Source organism: Polistes fuscatus, unplaced genomic scaffold (genome assembly GCF_010416935.1).
Source record: "Polistes fuscatus isolate 324 unplaced genomic scaffold, CU_Pfus_HIC Scaffold21, whole genome shotgun sequence".
In the NCBI taxonomy this organism is placed as follows: Eukaryota; Metazoa; Arthropoda; class Insecta; order Hymenoptera; family Vespidae; genus Polistes; species Polistes fuscatus.
The window spans coordinates 2,829,192-2,852,166 of record NW_025113098.1 but is presented as its reverse complement, the minus strand read 5'-3'; the positions used below and the strand labels follow the sequence as shown (position 1 = coordinate 2,852,166).

The window sequence follows — 22,975 nt, the reverse complement described above, 5'->3', positions numbered from 1 at the left end:
TTTTAGGGTAATTAAATTAACATTTTAGAAAAGTATTTAAAATATATTTAATAAACTGTTATTAATCAAAGTCTTTCGACGATAAGAAATTATCAATGTACATTATGTTAGAAGAAACTGAGAATAATATTAACTAATCTAGTTTAAATTTGATTGAGTTAAATTAGGAAACAGTGAGCCACTATAGTGGCGCATCGACCTGGAAAAAATAATCGCAAAACCCACTATAGTGGCAGGCCGGCTAAGGCGATATCGGTAATTGCAGTGCTCTACCTTTATCTTACTTACCGTCGGTAACGATAAATGTCGACCGTCGGTAATAGTAAGTTCCTATTTTAAAAACATCGACCGATGTTAATGAAAATTTGTAGTTTAATAATATTGACCGTCAGTAACCTAAATACAAAATATTACCGACGTAGAATAAAAAAAATTTTGAAATCTACAATTACCGACGGTGGCAGTTACCGACGGTGGCATTTACCGACAGTGGCATTTACCGACAGTGGCATTTACCGACAGTGGCAGTTACCGACGGTCGATGGATAAAGGTAGAGCACTGCAATTACCGATATGGTGCTTAGCCGGCCTGCCACTAAAGTGGCTTTTGCGATTATTTTTTCCAGGTCGATGAGCCACTATAGTGGCTCACTCGAATAGCTTACTTGCGCGCCGTTTGAATTAAATAATCGTCTTCATAGTCATTCATATTTAAATGAAATGTTAAAGTTTGAGTATATAAAACATACGAACTTTCTTAGTATACCGGGTGTCTTATATACGAACTTCTACCGGGTGCCGTGTTAAATAATGTCGCTACTGGTGTCGGCTTGTACAATTGCCACATGTTATTTCATTCTGTTCACGTTTGAATAGTGAAGTGTTTTTTAAGCAGAAAAAAATGGTTAAGGACCAAAAATCAAACATGAAATTAAAAACTAAATCAAGGAAAGAGAAAATTTTGTGCGAAAACATAGATAATAATAATGAAAAAAATGTAATCGACGTTTCTGCATGGAGTGCTCTTGGTACACCAAAGGAAATAATAAAAGCTTTAACCGATGAAAAGTTTTATACTCCTACAACAATACAATCTTTAACATTGCCACCAGCGATATTTGGAAGAAGAGATATTCTCGGAGCTGCAGAAACAGGCAGTGGGAAAACTTTAGCATTTGGTATTCCTATTTTAAATGGTATACTAGAATTAAAGAAAAAACATTTAAAAAAAAGGAAACAAGATGATCGATTAGAAAATGAAAGCGATGAAGAAGAATTGGAATGTTCCAACGATGAAGGTAAAAATATATATCCAGTTGATTTAATTAATAAATTGACAAACTTCATTTAACTAAATATGTATATGAAACTTATATCAAAATAATAGTATCATTTAAATTTATCAGTTTTTGTTATTACGATTAGAAAAGTATAGTACTGGCAGTTAAAGCGCAATGGATTATTGTAAACATAACATTTATTATATTATATTTAAATATGTTAAAGATTCCAATGGGAGTGAGAGTTCTGAAGAAAGCGAGGAAGAAATAGAAGAAAATTTTGATAATGTCGAAGGAATTGGATGCGTACGTGTTATACATAATGTAAAAATGGAGGAAGAAAAAACGAATTCTTTGCTAAAACCACTTTACGCGTTGATATTAACGCCAACCAGAGAATTAGCTATTCAAGTAAAAGATCATCTTGTTAAAGCAGCCAAATATACCGACATAAAGGTAAGAAAAATTAGATTTAAAATAAAGGCTTGAAATGGTTTATAGAAAATAACTATTACGATGAGAAGATAATAATTGTAATCGAAGCAGATAAATATTGATATTTTAGTGATTATTCACAACTATTTTAACATTAGAATCAATAAATGTTTTCAAGACCTTTAAAAAAATCCAAATTAATTTATTTATACATTAAAATAAATTTTCTTTTTTAATGCAGATAGCAGTCGTAGTAGGCGGCATGGCTGCTGTTAAACAAGAAAGACTTTTAAGTAAAGGTCCTGAAATAGTAATTGCAACTCCAGGAAGATTATGGGAATTGATTCAGTTTGGTAATGAACACCTAAATCAATTGAGTTCAATTAAGTATGTTTATAAATAATAACAAAATTAACTTCAACATATTGTTATTTTCTCTTTTTTGACATAATATTTATTTTAATAAGGAAATAATAAAATTGTTTACGCGTATACCAGGTACTTGGCTATCGATGAAACCGATAGAATGCTAGAAAAAGGACATTTTCAAGAATTGCAGGATATAATAGAAAGAATTAATGGGAATGAGAAGAAAGCGCAGAAAAGAAAAACTTATGTATTTTCTGCTACCTTAACTTTGGTCCATGATATTCCTGATTATTTACAAAGGAAAAAGAAAAGATCTGGGAAAAGTAGAATATTCAAGCTTACCTCTGGTCAGAAATTACAAAAGATTATTGATATGTTAAATATAAAAAATCCCAAAATAGTGGACATTACAAGAGAAACCGGTAAAAAGCAAATTATTTACTTAAAAAAAGAGATATATTACTTATATTGAAAAACGAATTATAACATTTGTTCTTATGATTCAGGTACTGCTACCAATTTGACGGAATCTAGAATTGCATGTACGATAGATCACAAAGATTATTATCTTTATTATTTCTTAAAAAGACACAGCGGAAGAACTTTAGTATTTTGTAACAGTATCGGTTGTGTCCAACGTTTGGCTACGCTTTTTAGTATATTAGAATGTAATCCTTTACCTTTACACGCCAACATGCAACAAAGGCAACGTTTAAAAAATCTTGAAAGGTAAGAATTATATAACAAATGATATTTGATAACTTAATTTTATCTGAACAAAATTCTCTAGATTCCAGGATGATGAGAATGGATTATTAATAGCAACCGATGTAGCTGCGAGAGGATTAGATATTCCTAATATTGAACACGTAATACATTACCAAGTTCCTAGGACATCTGAGGTATATATTATACGATTAATAATTGAACCACTTTTTATACGTCAAATTGATTAACTCTACAAAACAAAAAGTAGAGATAATTGATAAAATTACATGCATTTTCCTATCGTTTATTATTAAACGGTTATAAAAAAATGATGATTGACCATTTAGGTGATATTAAATATAATTAGTTATCTTAAAAATAAATTTCTCTAATAATTATTATCGATCAAGCGTTTTTTTCTTTTTTTTGTTTTTGTTTTCGATAATGAAATTTTAAAATATATTCTAAAAGTAAAGTTCTTTTTTTTTTTTTTTCATTTTGGTTTGCGAATGGCACAATTTATATTCTATTATTAATTGTCGTATTAATAACTTTTTCAGAGTTACGTGCATAGAAGTGGTAGAACTGCGCGAGCTGAAAAAGAAGGAATAACGGTTCTTATGATGGAACCATCAGAAAAACAGAATTATAGCAAATTGTGCCAAACTCTAGGTCGAAGTAAGTTACGATGAATATATTATATCATCATATAATGAATTATTTTGATTACCGGTTAAAATATGAAAATCTTGTTATTATTTTCTTTTCCGTAGCCGAAGATATACCTACATTTCCAGTGATAGATAGACTGTTAATGGCTGTAAAAGAAAGAGTCGATATTGCTAGGGAAATAGATAGTTTACAATTAAAATGTAAAAGAAATAACGTGCACAAAAGTTGGCTGCAAAAAGCAGTAGAAGACATGGATATTATTTTAGACGAAGATCAACTGTAATTATTACTTTGTTTTGTTTTATTATTTTCGAGATAATGTTTTCTTTTATATATATTTTCTTTTATAATTTTTTTTTTTTTATTATTCTGATCTCATACGTATTTTCTCTTTTTTTAGTGAAACAACGACGGAATCCAATGAAATGGCAAATCTGCGACGTTCGTTAAAAGCAAGAAGAAATAAATTAACGTCTCTCTTATCAAAGCCATTATTTCCGAGAGGATTTTCCGGAAAATATCCTGACAGTAACATTGATTACAATTTAGATCACGGCAATTCGAAAGCAGTCGATGTAATGAAAAAAGTTATAGAAGAAAATCCGAAGAAACGAAAAAATATGGGCAATTCTTTGATAAGGAAAGGACCGATAAAGAAAAGAAAAGTATAGAATTACAAATGCATACGATTTGTACAAAGATTAATAAGAGAAAGAAGAAAAATAAAAAAATAAAAAAAGTAAAAAGAGGAACGCGTCGCTAAAATATTTATTTGTGTCATTTCCATAAGGTGATAAAGAAAGGAATGATTTATTTTAATCGGTGTTATTTTTAGCTTTATCATCTCATTCGTGAATTACAAAAATCGCATTTCTATTTTTCTAATCCTTTTTGTAATTACATCGAGCGATTTGCAAATAATTTTTAATATAATGCGCGCGTTTTTTTTTTTAGATAGCCATCCTTACAATTAATACACGTGGTAAAATGTTGTTTTATGTACAAAATTATATATCGGACGTGTAATTAAAACTTAACGCTTAAAGAATTACTCCTTTTGCGCAAATATAATACAAATTGTAATGTGAAATAACTAAGAGGAGAAAAAAAAAAATAAGTACGACGATCGGTGCGATATCGATCACGAAAAGCACAGCCCATCTAATATGTTTTCTAAAAAGAAAAACTTTCTCCGATATTATAATTCCAGAGAAAAGTTTTAATATATATATATAAAACGATGCACCACGATCATCGAAATACAACACAATAATATAATATCACTTCAAAATATTGTATTGTAAATAACATCGTCTTCAGTGCTGATAATTGAATCTATCTGATCGTTAATTATTATCGAATTAATATATCTTTCTTTGCGAATTGGATTTTGTTGTTCCAACGGTGGGTCGCTACCCTTCACGATGATCTTAATACTAGCCATGACGTGACTTCCAGGACAATTTTGTATCTGAACAGTGGTATTATTGTCGCATATCTCGGCATAAATCTCATCGGTTTTAGGTTTGGTCGTCGGTTGTTGTGGAACCGGTGGAAGTGGCGTCAGGCTGTCACGAACTCGAGAATAATTCGGTTGAAGTTCGACGTTCGTTGGTGGAACCTCCAATACACTCGTTGACACCGATCTTTGTACAGGTTGTTTAGCGTTAGAGTCGGTACGACTCTGTCTAGAGGTAGTTTCTGGTTCCAAACTGGAGTAACGTTCCTGAGAAGATTTCATAGCAACTTCCGGCCTAACAGCGAACGTAAACGACGCCGATTTTTTAGCAGGATTCCTGCTACGACCACCCTGAGCAAGTTTAGAGATCCTTTCCAGAAAACCATTTCCAGAATTTTGCCTGGTCCTGCTTCTCTCCCTGACAGTTGTCTTTTTAAGTTGCTCCAGGCCGTCCCTCAAACTCTGAAGTATCGGTCTCGTTTCCTGTTTCGGTTTGATCTTTTTCAAATGCATCTCTTTTAAATTCTCCGTGCTTGGATGTAATTTCAAAGGTGCCACTCGTGGTTCCGTTGCACGATCTCCAACTGCTCGGCTAAAGTGGAAGAACCAGTTAAGCCACGCTCGGTACATGCATTTGCGAACGCTTTGCATCTTTTCAATGCAACAACGTCCGTCGTCGTCGACGTCCTACGTGACATCGACGTATATGTCGCATTACTATGAACCTGACTTTTGCATTTATACTCAAGAATTTTGCCACGTACCCCCTCATCATCGTTTATCTTATTAGACTCCAAGAGAAATGCTAAATGCCAATCGTTTAAACGATCATTAATGTTTCATAAAGATAAGTTGTTCTTTTAGTTTTATTTTTCTATCATTTACTACTACTACTACTATCATTGAATTGGAATATTTTCATTGGATAAAGGATTATCATCATATATTTTACCTGCACGCGGCAAGGAGTCTTTGCATTTTAGGTGATGCCAACAATCTTGCCTCTGACGGATAACCTAATCGTGCCCTTCTCACTCTAGGTGCACCATTACCAGATACTACCAATTCTAGCATTTCTGGATTATGTACTGGCCTTTCTGGAACTATACATCCTAAAACAATTGGACCACGCGTAGATGATTCTAATTGCATCAGACCACCATATTCTCTTGGTAATGGAACCGGAAGTGGACCTGCTATCAGTCGTACCTACGAAAGTAAAAATATTTTTTACATTTCAACAAACAAACAAACATACAAATGATTCCGATTGAAACTGAATTGAGCAAATAATTGAATAATTTGATAATTATAAGGGGACAGGAGGAGGGAGGGGGGTAAAAGACAATATAAATTAAATTTACTCTCAATGGTAAAGGCCTCCTCGCAAGATGATGAACTTTATAGAGAACTGCATCGCTTCCCGTATCCGTACTTCCGTTTTGACAAATTGCATAAAATTCACCCCTAGCTGAGAGCGGTGCAAATACTTCTCGTCCGTGTGGATCCAAACATTGAGCGTACTGATCCCTCTCCGAGGATCCACCAGAGATCCCGAAACTAACTGAACTACATTTTCTCGTATCTTGAAAAACGGCTATCAGTCGTAGTATCTCACCTGCCCTTATCGTTGTTTTCGTATAGTGAGCACGAAGATTTCCATTTTCTATGATTTTAATGTAAGAGAAAAAGAAAAACAAGAAAAATAGAAGAATAAGTCAAATGCGTACTTAAATGTTTTTAACAAATGTTTTAATTTAAATGTTTTATGTCTTAGAATGGAAAAATCTAATAATAAGAATGAAGAATTATAAATGAAATGTTTGACTAAAGAAAAATGAATAAACAAAATTACCCATTTTCGAGTGCGTGAGTGTGTATGCCCTCAATGGCGCCGCCAATAGGAAAGCTGGTACACCGGCTCGTACCAAAGATTCTACCCTTCTGTAAACTCGCGCACTACCTGTTGTATTGTTGCCGGATATCACAGAAAACCATCCTACGAAAAAAAGAAAAATAAAACAAGAAAGAAAAACAAATGTACGACCAACACAAATGCGACAAATATTTCTACCAATTTGAAAAGATTTTCTTTTTTTTTGTACATTCATTGGCGTAACGAAATTTGGTTCAATTTAAAAAATTTCTTTAAACAATAGAATTGTATTTCGGTTTTCTTACCAGCACAGTTAACAACGCTTTGAAAAATGTTTAATTAACTTTAAGTAAAATAAAATGAAGAAACAAATTTGATTTAATTACATGTACCCTATTTTGATTTATTCTATTGTATTTTATAATTTTCAAGTGTACGATATCAGAGTACCAAAAGGGTTAACAAAGAAATGAAAATTCTCTGCAGCACACATGAGAGGGGGGGTCTGTTTTATTTTTTTTTAAATTCACGATAGGGGAATAGGTATACAAAAAGGGGGAGGGGGCAGGGGGGCCTGTAGGTTTAGCATTAAATTCGTCGTAGAGGATTATAAGAAAAAAATAAGAAAAGAAAAAGAAAAGAAATAACATTACGTTGCACCCCATAGATTAAACGATTTGAGTTATACTCGGTCGGTAAATACAGATGGAAAAAAAAGAAAAAGAAAAAAAAAAAGAAAAAAAAGGAAAGGAAGAAGATTCGAAAAGACACACAGTAGTCTCTTCTCGAATTGGTCGGCTGATCGAAGGTCGGCCGGTTCTTTTGGTCGTTGTTAATTGATTTAAGAATGTCGGCTTGATGCTCGAATGCACGCACGTGTGTGCACGTGTGTGCACGCGTGCGTACGTGCGTGCGTTCGTGCCCTTCGTTCAACCTGGTCTTTAAGAAACACGATTCTCCTCATCCTTATCCCTCAATCCTAAAACCTTTTTCTCTCTTTTTTCGCATACCACCTTTCTTTTTCTTATTCTTCTTTTAGAAAATAAAAAAGACCCTTCCTTTTTCTGTTTCTTCTATTCTTGTATCGAATATACAAGGGTTAAAATAGAACAAATACATTTATAGAATATAAAAAAATATATGGAGAATATAATAAATATAATATAGAATATAAAAAAATATATAAAATTATATAATACATATATAGAATATAAAAAATATAAAAAAAAATATATATAAAATATATAGAATATAAAAAATATAAAAAAAATATATAATACATATATAGAATATAAAAAATATATAAAAATATATAATACATATATAGAATATAAAAAAATGTAAATATATAAAGAAGAAGAAGAGAACATGTATTGGTTTGCAAGTAAAAAATTCGAAATTAAATTTAAACAATATGGTATTATTATGCAAAGTAATAATTAAACCCTTTGATACGTTTTTTTTTATCAATTAAATATCTCTCTTTTCTTATATTATAATATTTTTATATTCATTACCAAAAATGTATATAATAATAAATATAAAAGATTTGTTTGTTATATTTCAACTTTTTAATCAAAATTAATTTCACGAAAATCAAATCTGATTTTTGTTCTCATCGTTTGTTTATTTCTTTCTATAGTAAAAAAAAAATCTTTTATATTTAACATAAAACAATATTAATTCGTTTTTAAATTAGAGTATATATAATAATATAATACACTTGTTGTGTACATATGAATTTAATGAAATTATTTAATGAAAAGAAAAAAAGAAAAAGAATATAAGTATTTGAGAAAGAAATAGTTCTCACGGAATTAGTCGATGACACGATGATAACATTTGAAATTAATAAAAAGATCTTACAAATAGTGAGAGACGAATCGGTCCGGAAAATAAAATGTGTTGTAAGGGAATAGGTAAGCAAGCATCCCTTGCACAACACTTACACGGCCTTCCTTTACTTTCCATTTCTATGGAAGTGCATCCGACATAGTTAACGCGATTGTTTAAAAGCACCTTTCTGCTCGTAATTACCGAGATCGTAGTAGCATCCGCTTGGGAAAAAAAAATAAGAAGAAGAAGAAGAAAAAAAAGGAAATTAAAGAAAAAATAATTACCACGGAAAAATAAACTTCAATTTAAGACGTTGATAAGTGAAAATGTTATTTGCCTTTTTATATGCTATTAATATAATTAAATTTATATATAATTTGAAATAATAATAATTTAATTATATATGAAATATGTTTTATCTATTATTAATTTTTTTAATTTATTAATTAAAATTTAAATTGATTTTCATTCAATTAGAAACAGTTGTAGTTTATTTCTTTGTAAATTTTGATTTTTATTCAATTAAATAGAGCTGTAGTTTTATATATATATATATATAAAACATAGATAAGAAAATAGGAAAATAAAAAAGATTTAGACGACATAGTCGTAGACATAGATCAATGCTTGACCGGCTCCTAAGTCGTACGAGTATTATAGCATCGTAAACGTAACCCGTTATCAAACGGAACACGTTGTAAAAGATATTCATAGACGGGCGTCAAAATTTAAAGTTCCGCTACGGAAAATCAACATTAAAATAGATTTCGTGACTTCCTTCCTTTCATACCAAAAAGAAAAAAAAAGAAAAAAAAAACATTATCTTATCGTGTCGTTGAATTTTTCAAATGCTAAACGCGACCTTACAAAAAGAAAATAAAATAAAATAAAAACAAAATAAAAAAAATTTATACCTAAGTCAATTGAATTATTAAAAAACTATTAAAGAAATTTATACCTAAGTCAATTGAATGAATTTACCTTTTGAAAAATTCAATATACATTATATACTTCGTATATATATTTATATATATTTATATTATTTAGGTTCAAACTAAAAAAATATATTTAAAAAATAATACACTCTTATATAAAAATAAAATATTAATAAAATAATATATATTATATTAAAAATACATTGAGAAAAAAAATATTTTTAAAAATAATACACTCTTATAAAAATAAAATATTAATAAAATAATATATATATATAGAAAAAAAATATTCTTAAAAATAATACACTCTTATAAAAATAAAATATTAATAAAATAATATATATATATAGGAAAAAAATATTCTTAAAAATAATACACTCTTATAAAAATAAAATAATATAAATAATATATATATTAATCAAATATTGAGAAAAAAAATATTCCTAAAAATAATACACTCTTATAAAAATAAAATATTAATAAAATAATATATATGTTAATCAAAATATATATAGAAAAAAAAAAAAAAATAATACACTCTTATAAAAATAAAATATTAATAAAATAATATATATATATATATTAATCAAAATATATTGAGAAAAAAAAATATTCTTAAAAATATCTCTTTAAAAAAATATATTACAAAATGGGGAGTGATACCATAGTTAAAATAATACATGAAGTTTTACGTTTAAATAGTAATAGGGGGTAAATAACGTAAGTACACACGAAGGAGTTACCCATCCGCTACCATTCGCATAATTTCTCTGTATCCGGTTCCGAAGAGAGTTATAGCTACGTCATAATGACTGTTATTTAAAATCAAGACTTCAGGACGAACGAACGAACGAACGAACGGGGGGACAGGGGGAACAGGGGGTCGGGAGGGAAGGGGTCGAGGGGGTCGAAGGGGACGGGGGGGGACTCCGTCTGGCACACGACGTTCTAGTTGAGCATAAAACCGTCTAACAGAGGGGAAAATACTATTAAAAGGGAAATAATAACGATATATCGGACGCGGACAGAAAACCGGGACGACCGGGGGGATTTACGAAAGGGGGAATCTTTAAAGTACGCATAACCCTCTGCTCCCTTCCCCACCCCTCCGTTCGTGTTGATAAAGTTAATAGTCATTAGTACGTAGAATTTATTAGCAGAAATACGAATTAACATATATACGTACGAACGTTCTTAAACGAAACGAAACTAAACGACAAGGAAAGAAGAGGGCTTGAATCGGCAGGGGGGCAAGGGGGCCGGGGGGGTATTACTCGTTTTCAACATCGTACGAGAGTCTTTGCAAAGATAAAACGAATATAATACGAGATTCGGAAAATAATATGTACCTCTTTTATATTTATTTGATTTTTCTTTTCTTTTTTTTTTATAATAAACACCATTATAACAGATAAATCATATCCGAGTAAATGGTGATCGTTGAAAAGTTGTATACTTTAATAGTGAAATTATTTGTTTTATATGATTAAAAATATAAATATAAATATAAAATTATTTTATTTATATATTACAAAGTAGATAACGATGATTGGCTGTGAAATGAATTTTTCAATTATTAATAGTAAACATTTGAAAAAGGGATATCATTTTGAAGGGTAGGTTGATGATAAAATAAAAAGTATATTGAAAAATAATTATAACGAACTTCTAGAGGGTGGTAAGGGTCGGGGGTGGAGTGGGGAGGGATGGGATGAGGAGGGGGTGGGGGTAGAAAAATAATTCTTTGTAAATAACACGCGAGAATAGATTCATTCGATCGTGGCATTAAACGCGACCGGTGCCTTCTTTTACGTGGCCAATAAATTTGACACCGGAAACTGGAAGAGCCCTTGAAGTTTTCTTTTGTAAAAAAAGGGCTTCAGCGAATGGTGTGGTTTGTAAACGAGAGATCCGGTGATTTGTGCGATATCGTTCAACCTCAACACTATCGGTCCAAGGAATCGGAATATTTCATTCCTTCTATCTTTCCTAAGTAATTTTATCCTGTTTTAAAGGTTCAAGTTCCTTTCAGGTGTATAGATTTTGTTTCTCCTTTTAAATACAAATTTCAAGTATCTCATATAATATTACTAACACCTATTAATATCCACGTATACTGTGTATATAAAACACACATACACATACATATATATGTTTTTTATTTTATATTTTTAATTATTAACAAATAATATGTATTATTTTAAATACAAATAATTAATATGTATTATTTTAAATACAAATTTCAAGTATCTCATATAATATTACTAACACCTATTAATATCCACGTATACTGTGTATATAATACACACATACACATACATATATATGTTTTTTATTTTATATTTTTAATTATAAAATAATATGTATTATTAATATGTATTATTTTAAATACAAATTTCAAGTATCTCATATATACTAACACCTATTAATAGCCACGTATACTGTGTATATACACATACACATACATAATATATTTTTTTATTTATATTTTTAATATTAATAAATAATATGTATTATTTTAAATACAAATAATTAATATGTATATTTTAAATACAAATTTCAAGTATCTCATATAATATTACTAACACCTATTAATATCCACGTATACTGTGTATATAATACACACATACACATACATATACATGTTTTTTATTTTTTATTTTTATTCCCTTTTTTGTCTATCAACAAAATAATAAAACGATAATCTCGTATAATTTCCAATTAGATTTTATAACAATTTAATCACGAATTTATTTTCCTTTTATATACAAATTTTAATCCCATTGCATTATAAATTATATATTTCAATTTTCCAACCGGTTGTGTGCGTGCTCTCTCAACGCGACTTTTTATTTTTGTAATTTATTTTAAATAAAATGTTAAGAGACACAATTTAATTGGATTTAAGATAAGAGTAAAAATATATATAATATATATATAAAAAAGAAAAACAAATAAACGTGTCGAGAATGAAGTCTCCGTTAAAGTTTAAAAAATATTATATAATTTATTCTATCAAAATAATCCTTTTGTCAGGCACATCATTAAATTTATTAAACATTATGTATGATTAAAGTAATAAATTATAAATTATTTCCTTGGATAACAGAATAATGCAAACGGATTTAAAAAAAAATATATATTTTAACGAATTATTTATTATTTTTCTATACGCCATACCATGTATAATAATTATACAATACTATTAATAATTATTATTACTTATTATTATTATTATTATTATTATTATTTTTATTATTATTATTATTTACAATTATTCTAAAATTCATATAATTATATTCTTATTTTTTATAATTAAATTTATTTCACCAAAACCAATAATTAATAGAAAGAACAAACGAACGAAATACTCGATCAAACTTTAACAAACCCAAATTATTTTTTAACGACAAACAACACCAGTAAATCTCAATCACGATAATCCACCTATCTCTCGTTCTACTTTTAAACAACTTTTCATTCTAAAAAAGTATTCTCATCACGGAAGATTGACCAATAATGTTTTTATCCCACGAAACGATGTCTTCAGTTGCCTCTTCCCATCTTTCATCGCTCTCTTTTACCACTTTATTTATTTATTTATTTCTTTCCTTCTTTTCTCTATCCCCTCCCCCCCATCTCATCTCTCTCGCACTTGGAAATTGTTCGGTGGATCGGAGAAAGATAAAAAAAATAAGAAAAAATAATACAGGGAGGAAGAGAAGGAGGAAGGGAGGGTGGAAGGGTTAGGGGGAGGGGGACGACGACGAAGACGGGTTTACTTTTCTTCTCTTGCGTGCTTTTTACACGTTAACGTAAGCTGATTACGATGATAGATAGACGAACAAACCAAAAGAAAAGGGCATACACGCCTCTAATGTTTCTCTCCTACCAACTTTATACCACACTCTCTCTCTCTCTTCTCTTTTTCTATCACTCTCTTTCTTCTCTTCTACTTCTACTTCTATTTCTATTTCGTTTTATTTCGTGAAAGAGAATCACGAGTACCAGGAGGTAGTGGGTAGTGGTAGTAATCTGCCCCCCCCCCTTGCCCCCTTCTTTCTTTTTTTTTTTTTTTTGGGGCCATAAACCTTCTATCTTTTCCACATCGTGAGAAAATTACGAACGATACGAGAAGAAGTTGTAGACGGGTGCATCGAAGAGACGAAAGACGTCTTGCTAATTTCTACGACGTTAACGAGACGTCGTTTCGATCCTGCGTTATAAACGTCTTAACCTCTCTTATTGTGTGAGAAAGAGAGAGAGAGAGAGAGAGAGAGAGAGAGAGAGAGAGAGAGAGATCACGTAAGTAAGAAAATTAGAAAATGATATGATCGTTTATATAACATTGATATTACTCGACGTACTATGAAAATCTTTTTTTCGTCACTCCTGTATCCTCTTCTCTTATTTTTATTCTCATCTCTTATATTTTTTTGTGTACAGGTAACCCGTCTATAAGATGGTAAATGGGTTACTTGAAAAAATGCAGTGTTCATTATTTAAACGTAATTTAGTTATTGTTTCTATTTTTATTTTTATTTTTCTATTTTGGTTAACTGTTTTTTTTGGGTAACACGACTGTTGTTTCAATGAGTGCTGTGTTTTGGCATATGTTCGAAAAATACGTCAGAGCATTAAGGGTTCAATGTGTTTAACAGAATATGTTATTCAATACTGTGATGAAGTATTATACAATGTTGTACAAAGGTTTTTAGAATTTTTCTATCGTGTTCTAGTTTTGAATTTTAAACATTCCTAACACAAACGCGCCTGTTTCAATTAGTGTCGCAGTTTTGGCATATGTCCTCCGAAAAAATACGTGAACAGTTAATGGGTTAAATGTGTTTAACAAAAATTATGTTATTCGGTACTGTGATGAGGTATTATACAATGTTTGTACGAAGGTTTTTAGAATTTTTAGAATTTTTCTATCGTGTTCTAGGATGTTTTGTTGTAGGAAGACTACCTGTATTATTAGCATTTTTATTCAAGTTTTAATGAACCCTTCAGGTTATTGTGGGCGTCTATGAACGCTTAGAACATACACTGTTATTCTTAATTGTGTTTCATAATACACTTATGTTACTTTTAAATTGATTCATCATATACTATTAGATACCTCTTGTTAATCAAGTTTAAATTTTAAACATTCCTAACACAAACGTACCTGTTTTTCAATTAGTGTCGCAGTTTTGGCATATGTTCGAAAAAAATACGTCAGCAGTTAATGGGTCAAATGTGTTTAACAAAAATTATGTTATTCGATACTGTGATGAAGTATTATACAATGTTTGTACAAAGGTTTTTAGAATTTTTCTATCGTGTTCTAGTTTGAATTTTAAACATTCTTAACACAAACGTACCTGTTTTGCAATTACTGGCCGCATTTTTGGAGATATGTCCGAAAAAATACGTCCGCAGTTAAAGGGGTTCAATGTGTTTAACAAAAATTATGTTATGCAATACGTGATGAAGTATTATACAATGTTTGTACGAAGGTTTTTAGAATTTACACATGTTACTTTAAATTGATTCATCATATTATTAGATACTTCTTGTTAATTAAGTTTGAATTTTAAACATTTTAACACAAACGCGCCTGTTTTTTCAAGAGTGTCGCAGTGTTTGGCATATGTCCGAAAAAAAACGGTCAGCAGTTAATGGGTTAATGTGTTTAGACAAAATTATGTTATTCGGGACTGTGATGATGAAGTATTATACAATGTTTGTACAAAGGTTTTTAGAATTTTTCTATCGGGTTCTAGTTTGAATTTTAAACATTCCTAACACAAACGCGCCTCTTTTTCAATTACTGCCGCATGTTTGGCATATGTCCGAAAAAAAATACGTCAGCAGTTAATGGGTTAAATGTGTTTAACAAAAATTATGTTATTCGATACTGTGATGAGGTATTATACAATGTTTGTACAAGAATTAGAATTTTAGAATGTTTCTATCGTGTTTTCTAGGATGTTTTGTTTAGAAGACTACAGTATTATTAGCATTTTTATTCAATTTTTAATGAACCCTTCACGTTGTTGTGGGCGTCTATAAACGCTTAGAACTTACACTGTTATTCTTAATTGTGTTTCATAATACACTTATGTTACTTTTAAATTGATTCATCATATATAATTAGATACTTCTTGTTAATCAAGTTTGAATTTTAAACATTCCTAGCACAATCAAGGATCAGATATATATTTCCGGAATAAATTTGGTAATGGGTTCTATAGGGTTTTTCTGTACTTCAAATATGCATCAAACAGGAAGCAGGATTCTCTCGAGAGCGGTTAACTTCAAAGGATCTTTCCAGGAAGTTTCTTTTTATTTTTTTTTTATTCTGTTTGCGTGAAATGTAGATATAATCCGCCCTTTCAGCCCTTTTCCCCCCATTCCTAACCGAATGGAAGGTTATGTAGGAAGTTTGTAGTTGGTAAGTGGTTCATTCTGGGCAAAGGATCTTTCCAGGAAGTTTCTTTTTATTTTTTTTTTTTTATTCTGTTTGCGTGAAATGTATATATATATATCCGCCCTTTCAGCCCTTTTCCCCCATTCCTACCGAATGGAAGGTATGTAGGAAGTTTTTAGTTGGTAAGTGGTTCATTCTGGGACCGGCACAACCCGGAATTTGTCTTTTCAGAGCCCTGTTCGGGTTGGGACTAGTCGATATCCAGGAAATCAGGCCTGGTATGTCTTTTGAAGATTTTTCTCTTTGTCGAATTAAATGAACAAAAAGAAAAAAGAATATTTCAAAGGGTCCCGAGTAACCAGGGTAACCAAGAATGTTGGGAATGGTTCAAAAGATATCTCTCTTACACCATCTTATTTTTATTATTATTCTTTGTAAGAAGATAAATCATTTTTCTAGATATATATGTATATGTTAATGTGAAAGATTGAAAGTGGATAATGTCAAGATTTTCATGGTGACGAATATCAATACATATAAAATACGTTGTTTTTTATATATTAAAAAAAAAATATTATTTATATATTTGTTATTATAAAGTATATTTAAAAAAAATATTATTTATATGTTTATTAATATTTGTAGTATATTTAAAAAAATATTATTTATATATTTATTAATATATGTAGTATATTGAAAAAAATATTATTTATATATTTATTAATATGTAGTATATTTAAAAAAATATTATTTATATATTTATTGTTAAATAGTACATTTAAAAAATATTATTTATATATTTATTAATTATAGTATATTTAAAAAAATATTATTTATATTTTTATTAATATATAGTATATTTAAAAAAATATTATTTATATATTTATTATTATATGTAGTATATTTAAAAAAATATTAATTATATATTTATTAATATATGTAGTATATTTAAAAAATATTTATTATTTATTATATAGTTTATAGTACATTTAAAAAAGTATTATTTATATATTTATTAATATCGTAGTATTTAAAAAAAAATATTATTTATATGTTTATTAATATATAGTACATTAAAAAATATTATTTATATATTTATTAATATATAGTATATTTAAACAAATATTATTTATATATTTATTAATATATATATTACACACACATACATATATATATAAAAAAATAATTTCATTCAAATGATAAAGAAACGAATGTGTGATAAAATAGGTCAACGGAATAACGAAATTTAAACGTTAAAACTAGTTAGTTAAAAATTCATGCATACTGTTCTCTATTTTTCCTCTCTCCAACCTAATGGCAAAACTAATCGCGAATTTAACGCACGCGCGTCAAACTTTAATCGAATTATCCATCGTGACGAAAGTTAAACCGTGCTAGGTCGAAATGAAAGCTCGCGTGCTATTGCACGCGCGTTTAAATTCCAACGATGACGCACAGAAGGGAAACTGGTCGTTCGTTGTTTGTTGTTGAATCGGTTTAGTCAGAAATCCCGCATTCGGAACGCAACTGGACTTTAAAAGACGGCCGTGTAGTGCGTTCCGTTTACGTTAGACCACCTGAGAATTTGCACTTTTGATCTTTCCATCGTTCAATTCGAATCATTTTTACTAACGACCAATTATAAACGTTATTTATACAATAGATATTAGAAGAAGAACAAGAACAAGAGGTTTCAATTGATTGAAAGACAAAACGAGAAAATAAATTGTTATCTTGTTTTTTTTTTTTTTTTTTAATCAAAATCAATGATTTTAAATGAATAAACGAATGAATGAATAACGAAGACAAGAATCTTTCGTAATATTACTACAACGTGATTAATCTTTTCAACGTGATTCATAAATACTTATGGGAAATTCAGATACACTACGATTTATAATTGCATCATATCAGTTAACATAATTTAAAGTTATGATCATTTCAGATCCGTTCTTCTCGAGAGACGAAAACAAATATAATTTTGTATAATATTGATTTTATAAGTTTGATTGTAAGGGTAGGGGTAGTTCGTATATTATAATAACAAAATATATATTTTCAAAAAATAAAATATATATATATATATAAAAATATATACTTATAAAAATATTATAGTTTCATTTTTTTTGTTGGGATCTTTTTGTAATATTTACTACAACGTGATTAATCTATTCAACGTGATTCATAAATACTTATGGGAAATTCAGATACACTACGATTTATAATTGCATCATATCAGTTAACATAATTTAAAGATACGATCATTTCAAACCCGTTCTTCTCGAGATACGAAAACAAATATAATTTTGTATAATATTGATTTTATAAGTTTGATTGTAAGGGTAGGGGTAGTTCCTATATTATGGCTAATAATAACAAAAATATTATATTTTGAAAAAATAAAAAATATTATAATTATAAATATATTAAATAATATATTAATATAAATTATAAAATATTATAGCTTCATTTTTTTTGTTGAGATCTTTTGTAATATTACTACAACGTGATTAATCTATTCAACATGATTCATAAATACTTATGGGAAATTCAGATACACTGCGATTTATAATTGCATCATATCAGTTAACATAATTTAAAGATACGATCATTTCAGACCCGTTCTTCTCGAGATACGAAAACAAATATAATTTTGTATAATATTGATTTTATAAGTTTGATTCTAAAGGTAGGGGTAGTTCTGTGTATATTATGGCTAATAGTAACAAAAATATTATATTTTGAAAAAATAAAAAATATTATAGTTATAAATATATTAAATAATATATAAATATAAGTTATAAAAATATTATAGTTTCATTTTTTTTGTTGAGATCTTTTGTAATATTACTACAACGTGATTAATTTTTTCAACGTGATTCATAAATACTTATGGGAAATTCAGATACACTACGATTTATAATTGCATCATATCAGTTAACATAATTTAAAGATATGATCATTTCAGACCCGTTCTTCTCGAGATACGAAAACAAATATATTTTTGTATAATATTGATTTTATAAGTTTGATTGTAAGAGTAGGGGTAGTTCCTATATTATGGCTAATAATAACAAAAATATATTTTTAAAAAATAAAAAATATTATAGTTATAAATATATTAAATAATATATAAATATAAGTTATAAAAATATTATAGTTTCATTTTTTTGTTGGGATCTTTTGTAATATTACTACAACGTGATTAATTTTTTCAACGTGATTCATAAATACTTATGGGAAATTCAGATACACTACGATTTATAATTGCATCATATCAGTTAACATAATTTAAAGATACGATCATTTCAGACCCGTTCTTCTCGAGATACGAAAACAAATATATTTTTGTATAATATTGATTTTATAAGTTTGATTGTAAAGGTAGGGGTAGTTCGTATATTATGGCTAATAGTAACAAAAATATTATATTTCAAAAAAATAAAAAATATTATAGTTATAAATATATTAAATAATATATAAATATAAGTTATAAAAATATTATAGTTTCATATTTTTTTGGGATGAACTTAACGAGTACTATAGTTATAATAAAGTTTTCTGTAAATGCATAATATACACCAATGTATAACATTGATACGTGGGCACACAAGGTAAAGATATAAAAAAAGAAAAGAAAAGAAAAGAAAAGAAATAAAAAGAAAAATGATTTCTCTTTGTGTCCTGGATTCATCGTGAATAATGCTCCCTTTCCATCCGCGTGTCCGCGAATTCGTGGGCGTTAAATAACGTTTCCTTACTGCGATTTACTGTTACTACTCTAGCGATCTAGGAGTATACGTATAATACTATATACCTATTACATATAAAATATACTATACACATGAGCCTGTGTTACGTGTGCCACGTAGCAAGTACGAATTTATGATCGAGTTGTAAAGCTTGCCAGCCAGCTTGCCAGCCAGTCAGCTAGTCAGCCAAGGTGGTCACACCAAGCAGTTGTTGTTACACAATTTGCCTGACTTGGATCAATTGGATCCAACAAAAGACGAGATTATCAATTTCACACGTTCCTACGTTTCATTTAATTCCTTTCAAATTCATCAAATTCATCAATTTTAAATAAATTAAATACATTTTTTCGTTGAATTCAATCAACCGTTTATATTGAAAGTAAACCATATGAATGGTATGGGTGTATATATGAGCTTATCAATTCGTTTTCGTTTAATTTTTGATTATTAATATTTTATATTCTTAATATTACTTTTGTTATTATTAATATTTGGCTTGGCAACTAAGTGAACGCGGATTTTAATCACGTTTAATTTCATTTTTTGATAGGAAAGATCAGAAATTTGAAAAGAAAAATCTGCGATATCACTTAATTGCCAATTCAATAATTCAACGTTAGAAATAAAATCATTTCGTTAATTAAACAATCGTTCGTTGTTAACTGTGATAACATTTGAATAAAATAGTTTTTGCGAATAAATAAACCAACTTGGATTTAGATCATATTTCAAATAAACGAATTCAATTAGAATCTCTTGACATATATATATACAATAAATAATAAATAGATATCACAGGAAAGTTGGGAACAAGGTAAAAAAATCAGAACATCAGACGTTTGGTCCGTTTATTGGGACAATTATTCAGCAATTTGATTTTAAATGTTCAAAGTGATCAATGTATTCAAATAAAACATACGTTTGGTGTGTGTGTACGTGATAAACAACTAATTAATATTTATATTATATAACAACTAACCTGGATAACCCTCAGGTATGACAATTTCTGGTCCAACTTTGACATCGTGTCGGTATCGATGTATCAACAAGGTGGCAGTTACTCGAAGTGATCTCTGTTGTTGTTTGTAAAGTAATACGGGCCTGCCGCTGGTACCTTCGAGCCTGACAACCCTCGGCAATGAAAATCTATCTAAAAATTCTCGAAGTGGCATATAACCGGCACCGGCACCACCACCACAACCACCACCACTCGAACCAGAACTACCCTCGGCCGTCGCCTCGCGTGAACTCGGCAAACTTTTCGGTAACGAGGGCATTTCCTCGCTTGACATTGTCGAGAACTCACCGTTCGACGACATACTTTTTCTATATATATACATTAAATATATATATATATATTCAATATATATATATATATATAAACGTATATATAAATTTTATCTATTCTTAATTTTTTTCAAGCCCCTATTATCGTTGGGGGGACAAAAAAAAACAAAAAGAATAAAAACTAATTCGTTTTCCCCCACTTTGAGGCCAGTATTTTCTTTCTTTTTATCTTTTCTATAATCCCTTATTTCCAAAAAAGAAAAACCACACTTTCCTTCCCTCCAATTTTCCCTCCTCCTTCTCCTCTTCCTCTTCTTCCTCTTCCCCTTTCTCTTCTTCCTTTTCTTTGTGCACTTTTCTATCGACAGAAAAATCGATAAACGCGAAGAAGATCGCAAGAAAAGAATCGGCAAAGATAAACAACACGAGGACGAAGGAAGAAAAGCATCGTGCCCGATCTCTCGGGCGATTCGTCATTTGATTTTCTTGCTGGTCGTATGACCGTACCGTTCCCTGTCTTTAAAACCATTTCGAATCTCAGCACCTTCACGCCGGTTCATTACCACCACCTTGACAGGAGCGCGGTTGCGCGTTTACCGGTTAATAACAGGTTCGGTTCTCTCTCTCTCTCTCTCTCTCTCTCTCTCTCTCTCGCTACACACCTTTCTCTCTCTCTCTCTCTCTTTCTATTTCTCTGGTACTTTCTTCGATTATGTCACTCGGCCTCTTCTTACTCTGCCCATTCACTGTCACTTTCCAACGTGTGCTGCAACAATTTCCCCCTCTACCACCCTTTTCCTTCTATTTTATTTTTTTTCTATATTATATATTATATATTATATATAATATATATATATTAATCATTCATTAAATTTTTCTCTTCGATGTAGACCATTAGGATTAAGAAAAGAAAAAAATTTCATTTGACATTCGTTCACTTCACGCCAAACTGTTACCAAGTATGCAACAGTGCTCAGTGAAATCTAGGTTTTATGATTTAGTATTCGTGGTACGCAACAGATTGGTGTTGTTCGATTTGGCACGTTCCAGATACTCCTTCTTGGTTTTATTCGAAATTCCATAAGAAATAAAACAGACACGCACTTTCTCTCTCTCTCTCTGTTAATGTGACCTACGTTTTTTTTTCTTTTTTTTTATACTACTTAAAGTAACATTTAATTATATTAATCATAAACACTTGCCCTTTTTATACATGAGAACAGTTGTCAAACTTTCCCACCCTTCTCTCTATTCAGGGGTGAACATTTTTTTAATAAAATATTCAAAATTCGTCAGATTAGCCACGTTATAAATTTTCTCTTCGCGTTGATTTATTAGAAATTCCATAAGAAATAAATAAGAGACACTCTCTCTCTCCGAGTGATGATGCACTTTTTATTTTCTTTTATGTCAATCGTTCGTTCGTTCGATCGTTCGATCGATCGATCGATCAATCAAAAATTACTCGAGAGAATACTACGATTATATTTTTATATTTATTTTCATTTAAGAACGTATATCCCTTTCCATTAAGATATTATTTTTCTATTCTTCTTCTTTTATATTTTATTTTATTTTATTTTATTTTCTTTCTCTCTCTTTCTATTTTGCACTTAAAAACGTATATCCCTTTCCATTAAGATATTATTTTTCTATTCTTCTTCTTTTATTTATTTTATTTTATTTTATTTTTATTTATTTTCTCTCTCTCTCTCTTTCTATTTTGCACTTAAAAACGTATATCCCTTTCCATTAAGATATTATTTTTCTATTCTTCTTCTTTATATTTTATTTTATTTTATTTTATTTTATTTTATTTTTATTTATTCTCTCTCTCTCTCTCTCTCTTTCTCTCTCTCTCTTTCTATTTTGCACTTAAAAACGTATATCCCTTTCCATTAAAATATTATTTTTCTATTCTTCTTCTTTTATATTTTATTTTATTTTA

General features: G+C 29.4%; 2 protein-coding genes across 2 annotated transcripts; one reads left to right on the top strand and one right to left on the bottom strand.

The window, feature by feature from the left end:
* Nucleotides 1–682: 682 nt before the first annotated feature.
* LOC122517682 (ATP-dependent RNA helicase DDX24) lies at nt 683–4,283 on the top strand. The gene is made up of 9 exons (XM_043636202.1): nt 683–1,298; nt 1,507–1,736; nt 1,957–2,102; nt 2,214–2,506; nt 2,591–2,813; nt 2,875–2,986; nt 3,353–3,470; nt 3,566–3,743; nt 3,865–4,283. The coding sequence occupies exons 1-9, from the start codon at nt 902–904 to the stop codon at nt 4,133–4,135; spliced, it is 1,968 nt and encodes a 655-aa protein (XP_043492137.1). The 5' UTR covers nt 683–901; the 3' UTR covers nt 4,136–4,283.
* LOC122517683 lies at nt 4,278–21,119 on the bottom strand. The gene is made up of 5 exons (XM_043636203.1): nt 20,720–21,119; nt 6,779–6,922; nt 6,288–6,589; nt 5,876–6,132; nt 4,278–5,515 (listed from the first exon to the last, which is right to left on the bottom strand). Exons 1-5 carry the CDS (start codon nt 21,078–21,080, stop codon nt 4,750–4,752), a joined length of 1,830 nt encoding a protein of 609 aa, XP_043492138.1. The 5' UTR covers nt 21,081–21,119; the 3' UTR covers nt 4,278–4,749.
* Between the last annotated feature and the right edge of the window lie 1,856 nt (nt 21,120–22,975).